We start from the raw sequence: 17,238 nt of genomic DNA on the forward strand, positions 1-17,238 counted from the left end.
ACAAAAGGACAAATGTTGTATGATCTCACTATCATAAACAAATCATAATAAGCAAGCTCATAGAGTTAGAATCTAGGATATAACTTACCAGCAGATGAACCAAGATAAGAGAATGAGAAGATGATGCTTAACTTATACAGAATTTTTATTTAGGCTGATGGTAAAGGTTTGGAAATGGATGGTGGTGATGGCAACACTTTATTGTTAGTGTAGTTAACAGCACAGAACTATATAGGTGAATATGGTTAAAAGAGGAAACTTCAGGATGTATATATTACTAGGATAAAAATTAAAAGCTAAAACAAAGGACTGTACAGTACAGCGAACCCTATTGTAGATGATGGATTATAGTTAATAGTACAAGTACAAGAACATTCTTTCATGGATTACAACAAATGTATGATACTAATATAAGGTGGCAATAATTGAGTGGTATATGGGGGGATAATACACCTAATATAAATAATGGATTATAGAACTATTTCAATAATCTTCCATCAATTGTAACACAGTACTATTGCAAAAAAAAAGTGCAATTATTTGAAAAAGTGCTATCATTAATGGTAACAAATGCTCCACACCAACGCAATGTGTTAGTATTGAGGTGGTGTACAGGAATCCTGTATTTTATGCATGATTATTTTGTTAACTCAAAAGCTCTCTAACAACAACAACAAAAAAAGGCATGACAACTACTTATCCAGTCCAATGCACTAGTTTTATCAATTAGAATTCTATGAATCAGAAAAGTTAAGTGGTTTTTATACTCAGGATCACAAAGTAAGGTAATACAGTAATCAGAATAAGAAACAACAGCTCCTAGTTCTGCCTAATTGTTTTTTCATCATAGAGCCTTTCCCTGCATTAAGAATTAGTGACCACAAACATTGGGACTGGCAGTTTGATGCACCAAGCCCTCGATCGTGGGACTTGCCCTTATGAAGCTCGTTACTGCAAAGGAGAGGCTAAACTTGCATATAATTGTGCCTAAGAGTCTCCCCCTGAGTACCTCTCTGTTGCTCAGATGTGGCCCTCCCTCTCTCTAACTGAGTCACCTCGGCAGGTGAACTCACTGCCCTCCCCTCTACGTGGGACCTGACTCCCAGGGGTGTAACTCTCCCTGGTAATGCAGGATATGACTCCCGTGGATGATTCTGGACCCAGCATCGTGGGATTGGGAAAATCTTCTTGACCAAAAGGGGGATGCAAAATGAGACAAAACAGTTTCAGTGGCTGAGAGATTTCAAATGGAGTTGAGAGGTCACTCTGGTGGACAAGTACCTGAAACTACCAAACTCCAACCCAGTAGTCTGGACTCCTGAAGATGATTATACAATAATGTAGATTACAAGAGGTGACAGTGTGATTGTGAAAACCTTGTGGATCACACTCCCTTTATCTAGTGTATGGATGGATGAGTAGAATAATCGGGATAAAAACTAAATGAGAAATAGGGTGGGATGGGGGGGATGGTTTGGGTGTTCTTTTTTTACTTTTATTTTTTATTCTTATTCTGATTCTTTCTGATGTAAGGAAAATGTTCAGAAATAGATTGTGGTGATGAATGCATAACTATATGATTGTACTGTGAACAGATGGATTGTATACCATTGATGATTGTATGGTATGTGAATATATTTCAATAAAACTGAATTAAAAAAAAAAAAAGAATCAGTGATCAATGTATTCTAGGCAATAAGTAATCTTTAAATACAACAAGTAATCATTTAATGTACCCAAATTACCAGTAAAGCTTTTTAAAACTATGGCCAGACCTCTACTGTATTAGAAAACTCAGGAGTTGAGGCCTAGACTTTGCATGTTGAAAAAGCTCCATGGTTGATTCTTATCCCATCAAAGACTGAGAACAACCAATTTAATCAATTAAGCATTATTTATTAAATGCCTATTCTGTCCCTAACAGTGTGTTCCTGCTCTCATGGATCTTTGGAAGAAGACAAGACTTGTATAAATTAATTAGAGAAGAAAGTAAAACTGTATATAATCAAGTGCAGAATTAGCTAAATGAACACAAATTGAATGCTAAATTCAGAGCAAGTAGGACAGAAGCTCAGACTTAAGAGATGGGCTATTAGTGAAGAAAAAATAATGGACAAATAGATCCCTTGTGATTAAAAAAAAAAAAAAAAAAAAAAATCAGTCTTCAAACTGCCCAGCGAAAGTCATAGGGTTAAAGTGCCTTAAGGACTACTGTGGAAAGTAGAGGGAGAATGCATTCCCTAACACAAACCATAATTTCAGTCAGAAGAGCTCCATTTTTGCCTTTTATACATTTAAAGCTTCTGCCTAAAATTCATTAAAGAAAGAATGCCAAAGGCTTTTAAAAGTTTGAAATCCTCTTCTTTGTTTCCAGTGGGGGAAACAATCAGCAGTGACGGAACCTGTCCCGAAGTCAAAAAGCTAATTAGTAATACAGAAACTCAACTCTCTCAACTCCCTGTGTCCTTTTCACTATCCCACCCCACATACCATGAACTTCCAAAGGACAGTCTGAGCAAAGGTTCCCACAGCATCGCAAACACTGGCTGTACCAAAACAATGGGTTTCCTTTCAGGTTAGGTGTCTCAAAATGGGATGGGACTCTGGGTGGCTGGCAGAGAGAAGGGCCCAAGCAAGCCTCAGGATAAAATATAGGTACTTCCCAGAACAGTTCTTTAAAAGTTTTAGGGAAACATTAAAAAAAAAAAAATTGATAAAAAGAAATGCTGTGTTTGTGGTGGGCCCATAAGGGAACTTCCTTGATGGAAAAGTTGAGGTATGTCATTTAAAGAAGTAGTAGGAAATAAGAATGCATGTCTAGATAATAGAATGCCTTGAAATCAAAGAAAGCTTAGATTTGTTATAATACCCAATGTATTAATCCCCAATTTATAATATTTTAGGAAGAGAATTAGGAAGGTACAACCTGCTCCCTGGTTGTTGGCTGCACATGGTATTTGGACAACCTGCAGTAAGGTACCCCACAGAATCAAGCAGCTGCTAAAGCTGCTTCTCTACAGCCAACAAGTAATATAATAAAATTGCTGATTTTACTCTTGTTCTCATGTAAGAATAACTTTTGAGTACTTAAAAAAATGTTTCTGCTTGGTTAAAATGGGAATTTTTAGGTGTGTATGATCCTAAACTAAACACTGAAAAGAAAGAAGAAAAAAACCATAGGACTGTACAACACAGTGAAACCTAAAGCAAACTATAAACTACTTACTAGCATAAATACAACAATACTGTGTAATCCATTGTAATAAAGGTACCACACTAACACAAAGTGTTAATTAAGAAAACTTGGAGGGAAGGGGTATATGGGAATCCTTTGTTTATTGCATGATTTTTCTGTAAACCTACAACTTCTCTTTTTTAAAAAAGGCTTCTGCTATCAATTTGTTACTCCTCACAGCATTCTTCTAACACTGGTATCATCACCATCTTATTGTTGAAGGAAACAACCATAGAAGTCAGTGTCAATGCCAAAATAAGATGTCTAGTATTTACGATGTCCTGACTCAATGCTCAGTGCATACACACAGTGGCAGGAGCATAAATCTCAACCCTATTATTTATATGTTTATCACACATTTAACTCAGTAAAATTTTTCGATCTTCACAAGATATTTATAACCTAAAATTTAAGTACCACCCAGTCATGTCTCAAAAGATATGCCTAAAATTGAACTCATTACCTCATTCCCCAAATGGCTCCCTCATCCAACTTTCCTACTTCTGTTCATGGCACTACCTTTCTCTGGATAATCCAAGCTCCAAACCTTGATAGCCCTTTAAATCCAATTGGGTGATAAACCCTTTAAATTTAGGGCTCTGATCATTATCCAGAACACAAAAAAAATTTCTATGACCCCCTACTGCCTAGTAAATGATATCCAAACTCCACATCAATACAGGGCATTTAGAGTTCTCCACAATAGTGCCTCAACCTGCCTTCCATGACTCCCCAATACACAGAGTATGTTAACAGCTAACCTGGAAATCTTGCTGTCTTCCTCAAACATACTTAGTGCTCATTAAGCATATGACCCTGGGAAAGTCACTTAATCTGAGCTTCAATTTACTGAACTATAAAATGGGTATACTAATACTTACTTGAAAGGGCCAACTGAAGTAATAAAAATGAGAGTGCTGCTATAAATTTTAAGGCACTATAAAAATGCAGACATTATCATTATGTCATGGTTATGGTAATTTTAATTTTATTTATGCCTGTCTTGCTGTAGAAAAACTATAAGGTAACCCATATAAAATAAAAGATAACAAGAATTTAAAATGGAAGCAGTAAAAGATACCCAAAACAAAAGGTAAGGACATAAAATGGAACCAGGAACGAGGCTAAGAATACTGCATAACATAATCGCTTATGTATTTGCCATGTAAGTCAATGAAACAATTCAGTGTCCAAAGACTAAAAACAAACCCATCAGTCAGATAAAACAGTTCCTACTGTAAAGATCAGGCAAGATTTTCTCCCAAAGGTCTTTATTCTGTGTGATGTAATTGGAAAACATCCTCAATATCTTTACCATGGATTATCTATTTCATTACATCATTATTAGATTGAAAGTCTTTTGAGGTAAAATAATTGTCTTATTATGTTTGTATCTCTGGCACTTAGACTATCTTACTTATAAGCAATGATTCAATAAACCAAATACCTCAATTTCTATATATTGATTCCCATGGATCCAATCTCTCTCTCCCTTCATACTTCAAACTGTCCTGCACACTGTTACATTAATTTTAAAACATCACTTTTATCTTGAATATCATTCCTTAGTTCAAAAATAACAGCTTCCTTGCACATTGTACAAATGCCTCATTCTTTACCTGTAGAGCACAATCTTGAACACAACCTCCCCTGCAATGCCCTTTCCTGTCTTCCCATTCTCCTAAATTCTTTTTGCCCTTTAAGTTTCTCTAGCTGGCAGCAATGTTGTAGAGGGAGAGATGGGGGTAGCGAGAATATCAGATGTCTTGTGTTCTTATGAGATCAGTTACTTACCAGCTAAGTGACCGTGGGCAAGTCACCAAAGGACTGTGAAAGCATTTCCTCATCTATAAAGTAAAGGTTTTAGAAGATAGATTGTATCTAAGTAACCTTCCAGTGATAACATTCTAGATGCCTTGGTTCTTTCAAACTTGGACACATCCTGACCTCTACTTTGATCTTCATTTCCGTTATATATTTTAAGATATATATTTAGTATCTTATATACATTTTTTTTAATTGTCCCTGCTTAAATACATTTTTTTAATTGTCCCTGCTTAAATATAAACATAATTTTTAAAATTGTTTATCAGTTTATAAACAAATTAAACACACAGACTCCTCTATAGTACAGACCTAGTCTTGTATTTCCTTATTATCTCCAAAGAGGAGATCACAGAACAGGTACATAGCAGATACTTTTTCTAAGCTAAGAAATATTTAAGACAAATTCTTTGTTAAAAGTTAATTATAGGAGAAGGATCTAAGATGGCGGCATAGAGAAGAGTGGAAGCTAGTTAGTCCCCCGGAACAACTAATAAACAACCAGGAACAACCAGTAAATAATCCAGAATAACTGTGGGGGGAGAAACATGACCGTCCACTCATCATACACAAACCTGAATTGGGAGGAATGCCCAACATTGTAGCATAAAATCTGTAAGTAAAAACTGCAGATCCAAGCCAAGAGCCCCCTTCCCCCACAGCCCAAGCTGCAAAGCCTAGAAAGGAGCTCTCTTCCAGAAAGTGAATATAGCTCAGCTGAGCTCCAAGTGAGGTTTTAATTAACAAGCTTGGACTGCTCGATACAAGCTACGAATCCCCAACAAGCAGACAGAGGTTTTGGGTGACAACGGACCTTGGAGAGCAGGAAGGTGGTGACAGACTGGCCCTGAAGGGGACTTTCTGTCCCTGTTTCAGCTCAGTGGAGAAAGCCTCAGCTATTTTCAGTTCCCAGCGCTCTGACCCAGACAAGGGTGGAGACAGCACAAGCAGAGTCTATTCAAATGCAAATGACCTCTCCCTAGGGGGGTATCTTCCCTAAGAGGAAAGGGGTGGGGCCCAGCTCTACTACCCACCTCCCATTCAGAAAACGGCCACGGGCCACACCACCTTACACCAGTCTGGAGTTATAGGCTGACAGGTGCCACCTGCTGGACAGAAAAGCACAGTGACCTGAGGCATCACAGTGTGTACCAATTTTCTAAGACATACTCTCCGGGAAACCAGATACTGAATATTTCTTCCTTCTGGGACCTGAACCCATTCTGGTCTGGGAAAACCTGATTGGGGTAACCAAGGAAACCAGATGCCTAGACAACAGAAAACCACAACCTACACTAAGAAAAACGAAGTTATGCCCCAGCCAAAGGAACAAACTTACACTTCAACTGAGATAAAGGAATTGGAACTAAAAATAAGTCAATTCAAAAACTTCAGGGAAGATATGGCAAAAGAGATGAACCATATAATGAAAACACTGAGCATACATAAGGTAGAAATTGCAAGTTTGAAAAACCAACTGGCAAAATCTATGGAAATGAAAGGCACAACACAAGAGATGAAAGAGAAACAATGGAACATACAACATCAGATCTCAAGAGGCAGAAGAAAAGACTCAGGAACTGGAGAACAAGGCACCTGAAAGCCTATAAACAAAAGAACAGATAGAGAAAAGAATGGAAAAATACGAGCAATGTCTCTGGGAACTTAAGAACAAAACGAAAAGCAAGAATGTACATGTCATTGGTGTCCCAGAAGGAGAAGAGAAAGGGAAAGGGGCAGAAGCAATAATAATGGCAATAATCAATGAAAATTTCCCATCTCTTATGAAAGACATAAAATTACAGATCCAAGAAGCACAGCATAGATCTGAATAGGTCTACGCCAAGACACTTAATAATCAGATTATCAAATGTCAAAGATAAAGAGAGAATCCTGAAAGCAGCAAGAGAGAAGCGATGCATCACATACAAAGGAAGCTTCATAAGACTGTGCGGATTTCTCAATAGAAATGATGGAGGCAAGAAGGAAGTGGGGTGATATATTTAAGATACTGAAATAGAAAGACCACCAACCAAGAATCCTATATCCAGCAAAACTGTCCTTCAAATATGAGGGAGAGTTTAACATAGTCTCTGACAGACAATGAAAGAATTTGTGAACAAGATACCTGCTCTACAGGAAACACTAAAGGAAGCACTGCAGACAGAAAGGAAAAGGCAGGAGTGAGAGGTTTGGAAAACAATTTTGGGAGATAGTAACACAACAATGGAAGTACACTAAACAAAGATGACTGTGAGTATGGTTGAAAGAGGAAGGATGGGACCACCTGGGACACCAGAACAAAAGACGAAGGATAAAGACTGGGACTGTGCAACTCAGGGAAACCTAGGGTGCTCAATGACTGTAATAAAAGGTACAATGTTTTTACATGAGGTAGAACAAATGAATGTCAACACTGCAAAGTGTTAAAAATAGGGTGGGATTGAGGGGAAAATACAATCAGTGGAAATTAGAGACTATAATTTACAGAAACATTTTATTATGCTTCCTTTAACATAACAAAGGTAATGTACCAAAGCTAAATGCACATGGTGGGGTGGGGATTAGAAGGGTATGGGACTCCTGGCATTGGTGATGCTGTCTGACTCTTTACCCTACTTTAGGTTAATGCTATCTTTCCCTTTGTCGCTTTCTAGCTATCAAGTTTTGTGGGGTGTTTTTTTTTTTTTTTTTTTTAACTCTATCTCTTTCTTTTTGTCTCTCTGCCTTCTTTGACTGTTCCTCCTTCTTTGTGGAAGAAATGGAGATGTCTTTATATAGATAGTGGTGATAGTGCTGAATACATAAATACATGACTATACAGGGAACCAATGATTGTCTACTTAGGACGGAATGTATGGTGTGTGAACAAAACCATCCTAAAAGAAATGGGTTGATGAAGAAACCTTGAGGGTACTATATTGAGTGAATAAGACAGACAGTTAAAGGCAAATATTGCAGGGTCTCACTGATACGAACTAATTTTAATATGTAAACTCATCGACATGAAATATGTTACCAGGATATATAATGAGGCTACAAAATGGGGAGCGGTTGCTTATTATGAGCAGAATGTTCAACTAGGGTAAACTTAAATGTTTGGAAATGGACAGTGGTGATGTGATGGTAACATGTTGTGAGCATAACTAATAGTGCTGAATAAGGTGGTGGAAAGGGTAAGCTCTGTCATGTATGTCATCAGAAGGAAAGCTGGAGATTAAAAAAGGGGAATACATAAAACAGTGAATCTTGCGGTGGACAATGTCCGTGATTAACTATACAAATATTAGAAATTTCTCATGAACTAGAACAAATGTATGACACTACAACTAGAAGTTAATAATAGAGAGGCATATAAGAAAAAAATATATACCTATTGCAAGCTATATACTACAGTTAGTAGTATTTTAACATTCTTTCATCAACAGTAACAAATGTACTATACCAAAACTATGAATCAATAATGGAGGGGGGCGTGGTTAAGGGTATGGGAGGATTTGAGTTTCTTTTTTTTTTTTTGTCTTTATTTCTTTCCTGGAGTAATGAAAATGTTCTAAAAATTGAAAACAAAATTGTGTTGATGGATGCACAGCTGTATGATGGTACCATGGGCAACTGGTTGTACACTTTGGATCTTTGGATGGTTGTATGGTATGTGAACAATCTCAATAAAATATATATATAAAGTTAATTATACTAGTACAATTACAAAAATGTTCTTTCATGACTTTTAACAAATGTACCACAATAATGCAAGGTGGTGTTAATAATGCAGTGGTATATGAGAACTCTGTATTTTACACATGATTTTATTGTAAATCTACAACATCTCTTTAAAAAAAAAAACAATGCTCTGTTTTAGCAAAACAAACTGAGATGAAGTTAAAAGAAGAGGTAAGCCCGGAATTTAAAAAAATGAATATTATTAATGCTAACGTATTTAGATTATTACATGTCAGATTATACTAATTTGGCATAAATATTATCATTGAATCAATTAAAAAATTTAAAAATTAAAAATAACAATACGGTGGCATATGGGATCTCTGTATTTTGTGCATGATTCTTCTGTAAACCTACAACTTCTCTAATTAAAGAAAAATGATTATGCTATACTATACTTGCTTTGCTGCAGTGTGAATCAGCCAAAAAAAAGGCAATTTTTTTCATTAAGCAGAAAATTAAGATAAGCATACTAAAACAAGAACCTATCTAAAGCACTTTTCTCTAGAAAAGCATATTCACCCTGTAGGTAAAAAAGCCAAAAAAGCCAGTCAGTACAACTTCATTACTTAAGATGACCAAATGTTAAAGCACAAGTAAAGTATCTTACACTCGTTTCTCAGATATTCCTGTTTATATCCTCTATTAAAAAGAGAAGGCTCACTAATCAAAACAACAAAACACAAAAACGTACTGTATTTTATTAGTATTTTACTGACTTAATGTCATACACTATTGCTATGGTTCTAACATAAAAAACAATAAAGTTACACAGAATTGAGAAACAAATCACGTGACAAATTAAATTGTACTTGCTATGAATTTTCAGTATTACAGGTTAAGTAAGTTACTACCAATGCTCATATTAAGCTTACAGTTGTATGCTTTTTTGCTTAATCTTTCTAAAAAATTAATATAATGTATCCTTTTCTGGACAAATAAACTAGTTTCCTTTAAAAGAGGATCTGATCAATCTAGAGATTTGTTGATTTCTTCTTTTACTCATTACTAGCCCTACAGAGAAAATTTAGGCAACACTGAAAGCCTGAGCATCTGCTTAACCAGAAAGAAAAAAAAAAACATTTTTTTTTTTTTAAAAAGAGAGATATATCAGTCAACAAGTATTCAAAGGATGTGCAATAAATTAACACCCTATAGTAAAAACACAAAGAACCCTATCAATATAAAGAGCTTCTTCATATCAGGAGTTCTGTAACTCAAGACAATTCTCATATTCCAAATTCTAAACAGACTGTAAATGGATCAGTAAGTCAGGCAATGGCTATTTTTATTTCTACTACTCTGAAAGAGTTTATAAGCACTCATTGCCAATTTACACCATAGTTAGTAATACTTCAATACAAAATAAAACTGAGTTATTCCCATGAAGAAATATAAATTTATGAAGTTATTCAATTACTATTCACAAAATGCCAATAATGTGAAAAAAACATTCAGCAAAAGAAAAAGCTGTATATGGAAACTGCTATTTTCTGTGAATCTAAAATATTATCTCTTTCAACTTTGATTTCCCTCAAAAAGGTCAGGCAACATAATAAAAAGAATTATGCAAAATTCTGGTCCAAAAAGTTTTCTAAAAAAAATGAAAAGGAAAGAATTCATTCAGGAAATATACAGAAACTCAAATAAAGCAGGTATGTCACTGAACCAAATCCATAATTTTCAACTTTAATATTAGATGTCCTTGAAATAAAGAATAAGTATGTTTGCTCAAGTATTTAATATTAAAGGAGGCATCAGAATTAAGAACATGGATGACTAGAAAGGGACATATTTTGTCTGTGACTTGTTCTGTTCTCTGAACAGTAATTATTTGAATAGTTTCTAAATGCAATCACTTCCCTTAGGAAAAATATATCCCTGCTTAAAATTAGGCTTCAAAGTAAGTCTATTACTCTTCTTAAACGACAAAAACTGTGAAATCAAACTATACTGTTGAATAAGAACAAATTAATGAGTCACAACAGTTTTTTAAAATATAATTAATTTTAATGGTGCTTGAAAATGACTAATATGCAAAGATTAGGGCTGTGGGTTTACAACATTAAAAACAAAAATGAAAAGAAACAGTAACAGTAAGGCAATCAGTCTTCTTAGAGTCCTTCAAGTAGAAAGGAAATAGATATTCAAGAAATTGAGTGCGCAATTTTAAAACACAACTAAATTCAAGATCAAGAAATAGAGATTCAAGAAACACTCCAAATATTTCGTATCTTAATGGAAAACACTTATGAAAGATAGACAAATTTTCAGTTCTATTATTCAAACCACTGTATTATACTGCCTAAGATATTCAAGACTCTATTAATCAGCTTTGGTGGCTTGATAAGAGCAATTTATAGTGCTGAGCCCTGAACTTACTCCAAAATCCCCTGGCCAAATGCATAAGTTACCTTGACCTAGGCAGCAATGGAACATCTTATTTCCTTCTGCTTTATACTACCTATAGTTGCAGAAAACGGTAAATTAAAAATATGGCAGAATTTACCATTAAAACATGAGTAATAACCACTGTTTGCTTTTTCCTTGACTACTGGGATTTTTGACAAAGATAAAATGACAGGAATTAGACATAACTTTGTGGGGAGAGGTTAAAAATTACTTTCACAGTAATGGCTTGGAAGCAGACGGTCCTACAGAAATTAAAAACATTTGGTCAGCTGCCACATAAATTTTCAAGACCTTTATTCAAAAGTACCATTCATAGATGGGGCAAATTAAGAAGAGAGTGACAACGGGTTTGGGGGAAACTTCTGGGAAACGGCTTGATCTATGCAAAAAGAGACAGACAGGTTGTAAGCATATGAAGACTATAAAAACACACTTTATCAAGGTTGGCTCACAAGTTAGGGTCAGGAATAGAGCATGGCAAATCAAACACATTCCGAGGGCATTTTAATCATCAGGTAAAAATATGATGAAAAATCCCTAAAAAGAAAATCTAATCAATATGTTAAAAATTCTATGGAATCACTACCTGGCAATGGAACACTTTTGAAATCACTAGTCAATCAAAACAAAACACACTAACTTGTCCAGACTAATTTAAGACAATTGAAGACAAATGGAGAAAGAATTCTGAATTATTAAAAAAAAAAGTTTCAAAGCTCATTCTTTCCTATAAATATTCTATCTTATTTTAAACACCATAAATTCAGCCTAAAAATATACAGCCTCTTCCAGTCTTCTTTATTCATTTAAACAGGTTCTAAGGCAAACGGTCTTTTCTTTAGCCTGTGCTATGCTCAGATTAAGTCAAGAAACTCAGCTTCTTATCAGAGTTTGGGGATGACAAAAAACCCATCTAAAATAAGCATGTAAGGATTACTTCTACAATTATACTTATTTACAACTCATTTGTGAATTTGGGAAAATGCATTTCTACAATGGCACAGAAAGCTAACTAAAATACAAGGCCTGTTAACAATACCCATCCTTTTCCATATTACAAAAATTGTAGCAGTGAAATTTTGTTTGTAAAGTGCAATGTACATTTTATCATCTTGGATAAAATATCTACAGCCTTCACAGTGGTTAAATTGCAGCTATAAAGGAAATTGTCCTGCGATAAATGGTTTCCCTATGAGAAGGTTTCACTGCTACACTTCACCTCAGGACAATAAATCAAATTAACTGCACCTTGTCCTCTGACCAATGACATCATCAGCTTGACCACATCTTGGAAATCCGGTGCAAAAACACATGCTATTTAAGGCATGAAATCATATTACTGCTTTTGGTCCATCCAATCTCAAGCTTCAGGTCTCTGAAGCAGTTATTCACCTGAACATTCTCATGGACGCTACAGATTTTTTTTCCTGCTGTATTCAGGGGCTGCTACTGGAGGTAAAAGAAGAAAAATGGAGGGAACTGGTTATTTGAAATTGGCTTGCTTTTAGTCGATCAAATCTAGACTTTCATTACAAATTAAGTTGAAGACTATGCCCCACAAAATATGTAGCTGCCAACTGACCATAAAGTGCCTTAACATAATTTCAAAGGTTTAATATATCAGTGTTAAACAATACTGTCTGGTACTGCCCTCCACTAGCAGAGGTATACAATCACCAATAAGAAGCAATATCATCTTTTTAAAAAACACACTCTAACTACTCAAAATAAAAATGAAATAAAACTTTACCAAGGAAAAGGCCAAAAATCAAAATTATTGTTTCCTCTAAACAGTAAAAAGTTAATCTGCCTCTCACAGACCAAGTACCCTAAATCTAGACAAAACATAAAATCAATTCTGACAACTTAAAAAGGCCCGTGTGTGCTGGGAGGGAAATAAGTTCCAAAATAAGGATAGGCACAATGCCTGTGTTTATTATTCTATTTTCACAAATTTAACCATGACACAAACACTCAAAGAAAACATAATCCCATTTCTGTTTTCAGTAGTGATGCAATTAAAATAAGCAAGTCAATGACAGCGGGAGTATGAAATTAATGTCAGCTCCCATTTCAAATGGGAATAAAGAGCGAGGTGGTTGGAAAGGAAACACAGCAATGAGAAATTATCAGTGTTGTTAACTGGAACTTCTATAATACTTAAGCTATTCCACAACTCCCAGAAAAAACTGTTGGTTTTACAAATACTGCAGACCTTTACAAAGCCTGAAAGAATTTAACTTAGCAGTGGGGAGGGTGGGACTATCCCCAAAACAAAATGATTTGTATTAAACCAAAACAGATGTCATAAGTCTCTGCAAATGAGAAGTAAGATTTTTTTTTCTTAGGCTCAAACTATAAGAAAGTCTTTTTAAGAGAAAGCAAACCAACAGAGTTGATGCTTAGCTAGGAGCTGTTTTAGTGCTGGTAAGGCCCCAAGAGAGTTTTGCCTGCAGAGGTGGGGTATGTGTGTGGTAGTTGATGGGGGGTAGGGGGGAAGTCATTTTAGTTATTAGTAAATAAATCAAGCGGCAGAGAACGTGAGGCCTAGGCAACCCCTAGAGAAGCCAAGGCCTAGTTCTCCCCCTTCCCTTCCCAGCACAGCCTGGGTTTGATCTCAGAGCCCCGTGGATTGCCAAGGAAAAAAAAAAAAGAATCATATCGAACCACAAAAGCACATGGGGCGAATGTAAAATATAAACACGGCGTTGGGCTGTGACTGGCTGTTATTAAAGGTCTGAATTACTAAACATGAGAGGCGGGGAAAGCCAGGCGGCCATTTCAATAATATAAACCTCCCCGAATTAGACATTATTCAAATGAGAGAGGTTCGGCTAAGCAGAGAGTAGAGAGGACCCAGCACCCAGCAAGAAAACACCACCACAGAACCAGAAAGGAAGATCTCCGTCCTTGCCCAGCGACTCCCAACAGGACAGAGGAAATCAAGAATATTATCAACTGGGGCAGGAGGGCAGCCCTCTATATGCGGATTCTCGAGAGGCTTCTGGACGTTTCTGGGCCTCGGGACGAGAGGTCCTCCAGGGCCCCGTCCTCCCACCCCCATGATGAGGGGCAGGGGAAAAGATCTGGATCAGACCACGGCAGGCACCTCCAACCCAACTCCCCCGCGAAACCAAGGCCGACAAGGGAAAAGGGACTTTTCTAGGACCCATGGCAGCTGCTGACCGATGTTCCGGGCACATAAGGCGGCCCTGGAGAGCATCCCACTCCAAGGGAACTTTCCCCGAGGGTCCTTTCCAACCCAGACCAACCCGACGGGACGAAGCGGACCGCTGCGCGGACTGCCCAACCCCGCCGACCCTCGCAGAGCCCACGACCCCTCACCCCTACCCACCTACAGCGCAGGCCTGGCTCAAGTCAAGCCGCCACATGGGAGACGAGTGGGGCGCGGCCGAGGTGCCTGGGGCCGTGACCCCCGGGCTCAGTCCTGCTCGGACCGCCGCACGACAGCGAAACGCAGGCGGAGCGCTCTCCCCCGGCGCACCCACGACCGCCCTCCAGGCCGCTCCCCGCTGCTGGCCGAACCCGCCTGCCCGGGAGGTTGGGGGGCTACGCGTGCGGCTGTTCGGCCGCCGGGGTCCGCTCGGGTCCCGCCGCCTCCCGGGCATTGTATTCGCCACCACCTCCATCCCTCTCCACGCCCCCCCACCCCTCGCGCGCCCGGCCCCAGTAGCCGGGTCGCCCGCCCGCGCCCCGCCGCTCCCCGCCGGCCCAGCAGCTATGAATATGTAAAGCGTCTTTATTGTCCTCCTTCTGCCCCGGCCCCGCGGCCCCGCTCGGGTTCGGAGACGGCGGCGAGGCGGCGGCGGCGGCGACGGTAGCAGCCGGGGAAGGAGGAGGGCCCGTGCCGGCGGCGGGCAGGCGAGCCCGCGGCGGGGTGGGTCGGGGGCAGGAGGAGGGCGGTGGATCGCAGCCCCCTTTACCCCTTGTCTTCCCCACTCCGTTTGGCCTCACCGAGCCTCTTTCCCCCTCCGCTCGGCGCCCGGCGGGGGCTCCGTGCTCCCCGGCCCCCATCTCCTCGCCGTTAATTATAATAATCCTGAGTACTAATAAATTATGCTAAGTCGCGGGGGGGGCAGCGGGAGCCTGGGTTGAGTATGAATATGAATATGTAAAATGCTGTAATGATTACCTGCTGCTGCTGCCGCCGCGGCTGAACTCTCATCTTGACTCGCTGCTCCTCCGTCCGCCATTTTGAATATTTTAACCAAAATCGCCCAGTCGATAAACCCTCCCTCGCTCTAGCTCCCCTCCCCCCTCCCGCCCTCCTTGCCTCCTCCCTCCTCTCCGCCCCCTCCCGCTGCTTCCTCTCCCAGGCACACGCCAGGGGGCGCGCGAGGCCGGTGCTGCTCACCTCCCGCCCCCTTGGAAGGGACCCTGGCCCCTTGCGCTCCGCGCACGCGCCTCCGGGCCACGGAGTTCCTCGGGTAGCCAAAGCGCCCTCAACCTGCCTGTCGCCTCTCTGCTTCATTTTCCGTCTCGATTCTGCGCATGCGCGATTTTCTCCACGCGCCTGAAATGCAGTCGGCGCATGCGCTCTCTCCTGCGCGCCTTCCTTAAGTGTAACTCGACTGTAAAGTGTGGTAGGTGAAAGGGGTGTCGTCTTATACTCCGCCTCTCTCCTCCAGCATCTTTCTTCTGCGGTCTTTGCTCCGACTTTCCACAGTTGATAATGGCATACGAAAGAAGGGTAGAGGGCACAGCAGCCAAAAGCATGGAGACGCGTTGAGGGTTCGTGGACGCACCGGCGCCCGTGTCCCGTCCCCTCTGCACTTTGTTAAGGCTTTCCGCGCTGTTGAAACACTGACAACAATGAAGGGGCTGCTCCCCGGCTAGGTAATTTCCGGCCCTGTGGGCAGGTACGAGCGGAAACGCCCGCCGGGGCTGGGGCGGGTGAACCGGGTTTGAGGCACCTGCTGAGCCTCGCGCGGTCGTCCCGCTTTAAATTTGAATCTGAAGTAATCCCCGCCCCTAACTCTGCGAATACTGGAGATCCGGTCCGGTTAACCCGAGGGGAAGAGTCCTGTGGTCATTTTTTATTAGTCTCAAATGTCGTCTGCTCTATTTGTTTCCAACAGCGGGCAGGCTTCCTCTGTAGCAGGCCTTTTACTAAGTCGCGAATTTCCTCCTTTCCCTTCGGCTTTCGAGCCCCCCGAAAGTCGCTCGCAGGATCGAAACAAATAGCAGACTGCCTAGTCTGCGCACAGGTCTTCACCCCTTTCTTTCGATTTTAGAAACATCTTTTAAACCTAGCAGTAAACTGGAAACTGATGACCTAATAAAAACATCGAAGTCTGCAGTAACTTAATCATCAATTTTGCTTTGCTGTGTTCCTCAGTGTAAATATAATAGTGGAGAAAGGTTTTCTGTTGAAAGTACCTTTCTTTTTTATTAGTCACATTGTTGCTAAGATTTATCTTTGGTGTTAAAAATGCCCCTGGGCAAAGACCTGAGTCTAATTATTTTACGAATTCTCAAAGCCCTCGGATTTTTCCATTTGTGTTTTTTTTAAATAATAAAAAAATAGAAAACTGTACGTCATGGTAAGCAAAGTAAAAAACATTTCATCCCTATTTAGTCTGTCTTGAGGAGAGATATGATTGTAAAGTTTTAATTGAGTAAAATTGCAGGTTCTGCACTGAAGGGAAACTAATCCTTAAATGAGAGCCAACAGTTATTAGAACGGCTGAAGTTTTAATCATGAATGAATTCCTTACACTGTGCAAGTACAGTTAAAAGTTACGGTCAGTGACAGCCAATGAATTGGGGTGGGATTGATTTATTAATGATGATTAAGCCTTAGGGTGTGCTGGACTATTTGAACCAAATAACTGGACCACACTATAATCTAATTATTTCAGATATGCTGACCAACACACAATTAAGGAAATGCAAAATTTAATCATGTTTTAATTATTCTGGAAATGCAGCCTAACATACTCACTAGCACTGGGCAAGTTACTTAACATCTCTATGCCTCCATTTCCTCATCCTGGAAAACTTGGATAAAGAAATTACCTCTT

At 39.4% G+C, this 17,238-nt stretch overlaps 1 protein-coding gene across 2 annotated transcripts in view; it reads right to left on the reverse strand.

The window, feature by feature from the left end:
* Window positions 1–15,398, reverse strand: part of POU2F1 (POU class 2 homeobox 1) — a 262,495-nt gene extending 247,097 nt beyond the window's left edge. Inside the window, exon 1 of one of the 2 annotated variants that reach the window (XM_037825439.1) lies at window positions 15,348–15,398. Coding sequence is in view for 1 of the 2 variants with exons in the window: in XM_037825437.1 (XP_037681365.1) it covers window positions 14,550–14,586 (37 nt within the window). In the remaining variant the exon portion in view is untranslated. Of the gene's footprint in view, window positions 1–14,549; window positions 14,806–15,347 lie in introns of those variants that run through there. The other variant, XM_037825437.1, reaches the window with a different exon arrangement.
* Between the last annotated feature and the right edge of the window lie 1,840 nt (window positions 15,399–17,238).

The sequence above is a fragment of the Choloepus didactylus genome, chromosome 2 (genome assembly GCF_015220235.1).
Source record: "Choloepus didactylus isolate mChoDid1 chromosome 2, mChoDid1.pri, whole genome shotgun sequence".
In the NCBI taxonomy this organism is placed as follows: domain Eukaryota; kingdom Metazoa; phylum Chordata; class Mammalia; order Pilosa; family Megalonychidae; genus Choloepus; species Choloepus didactylus.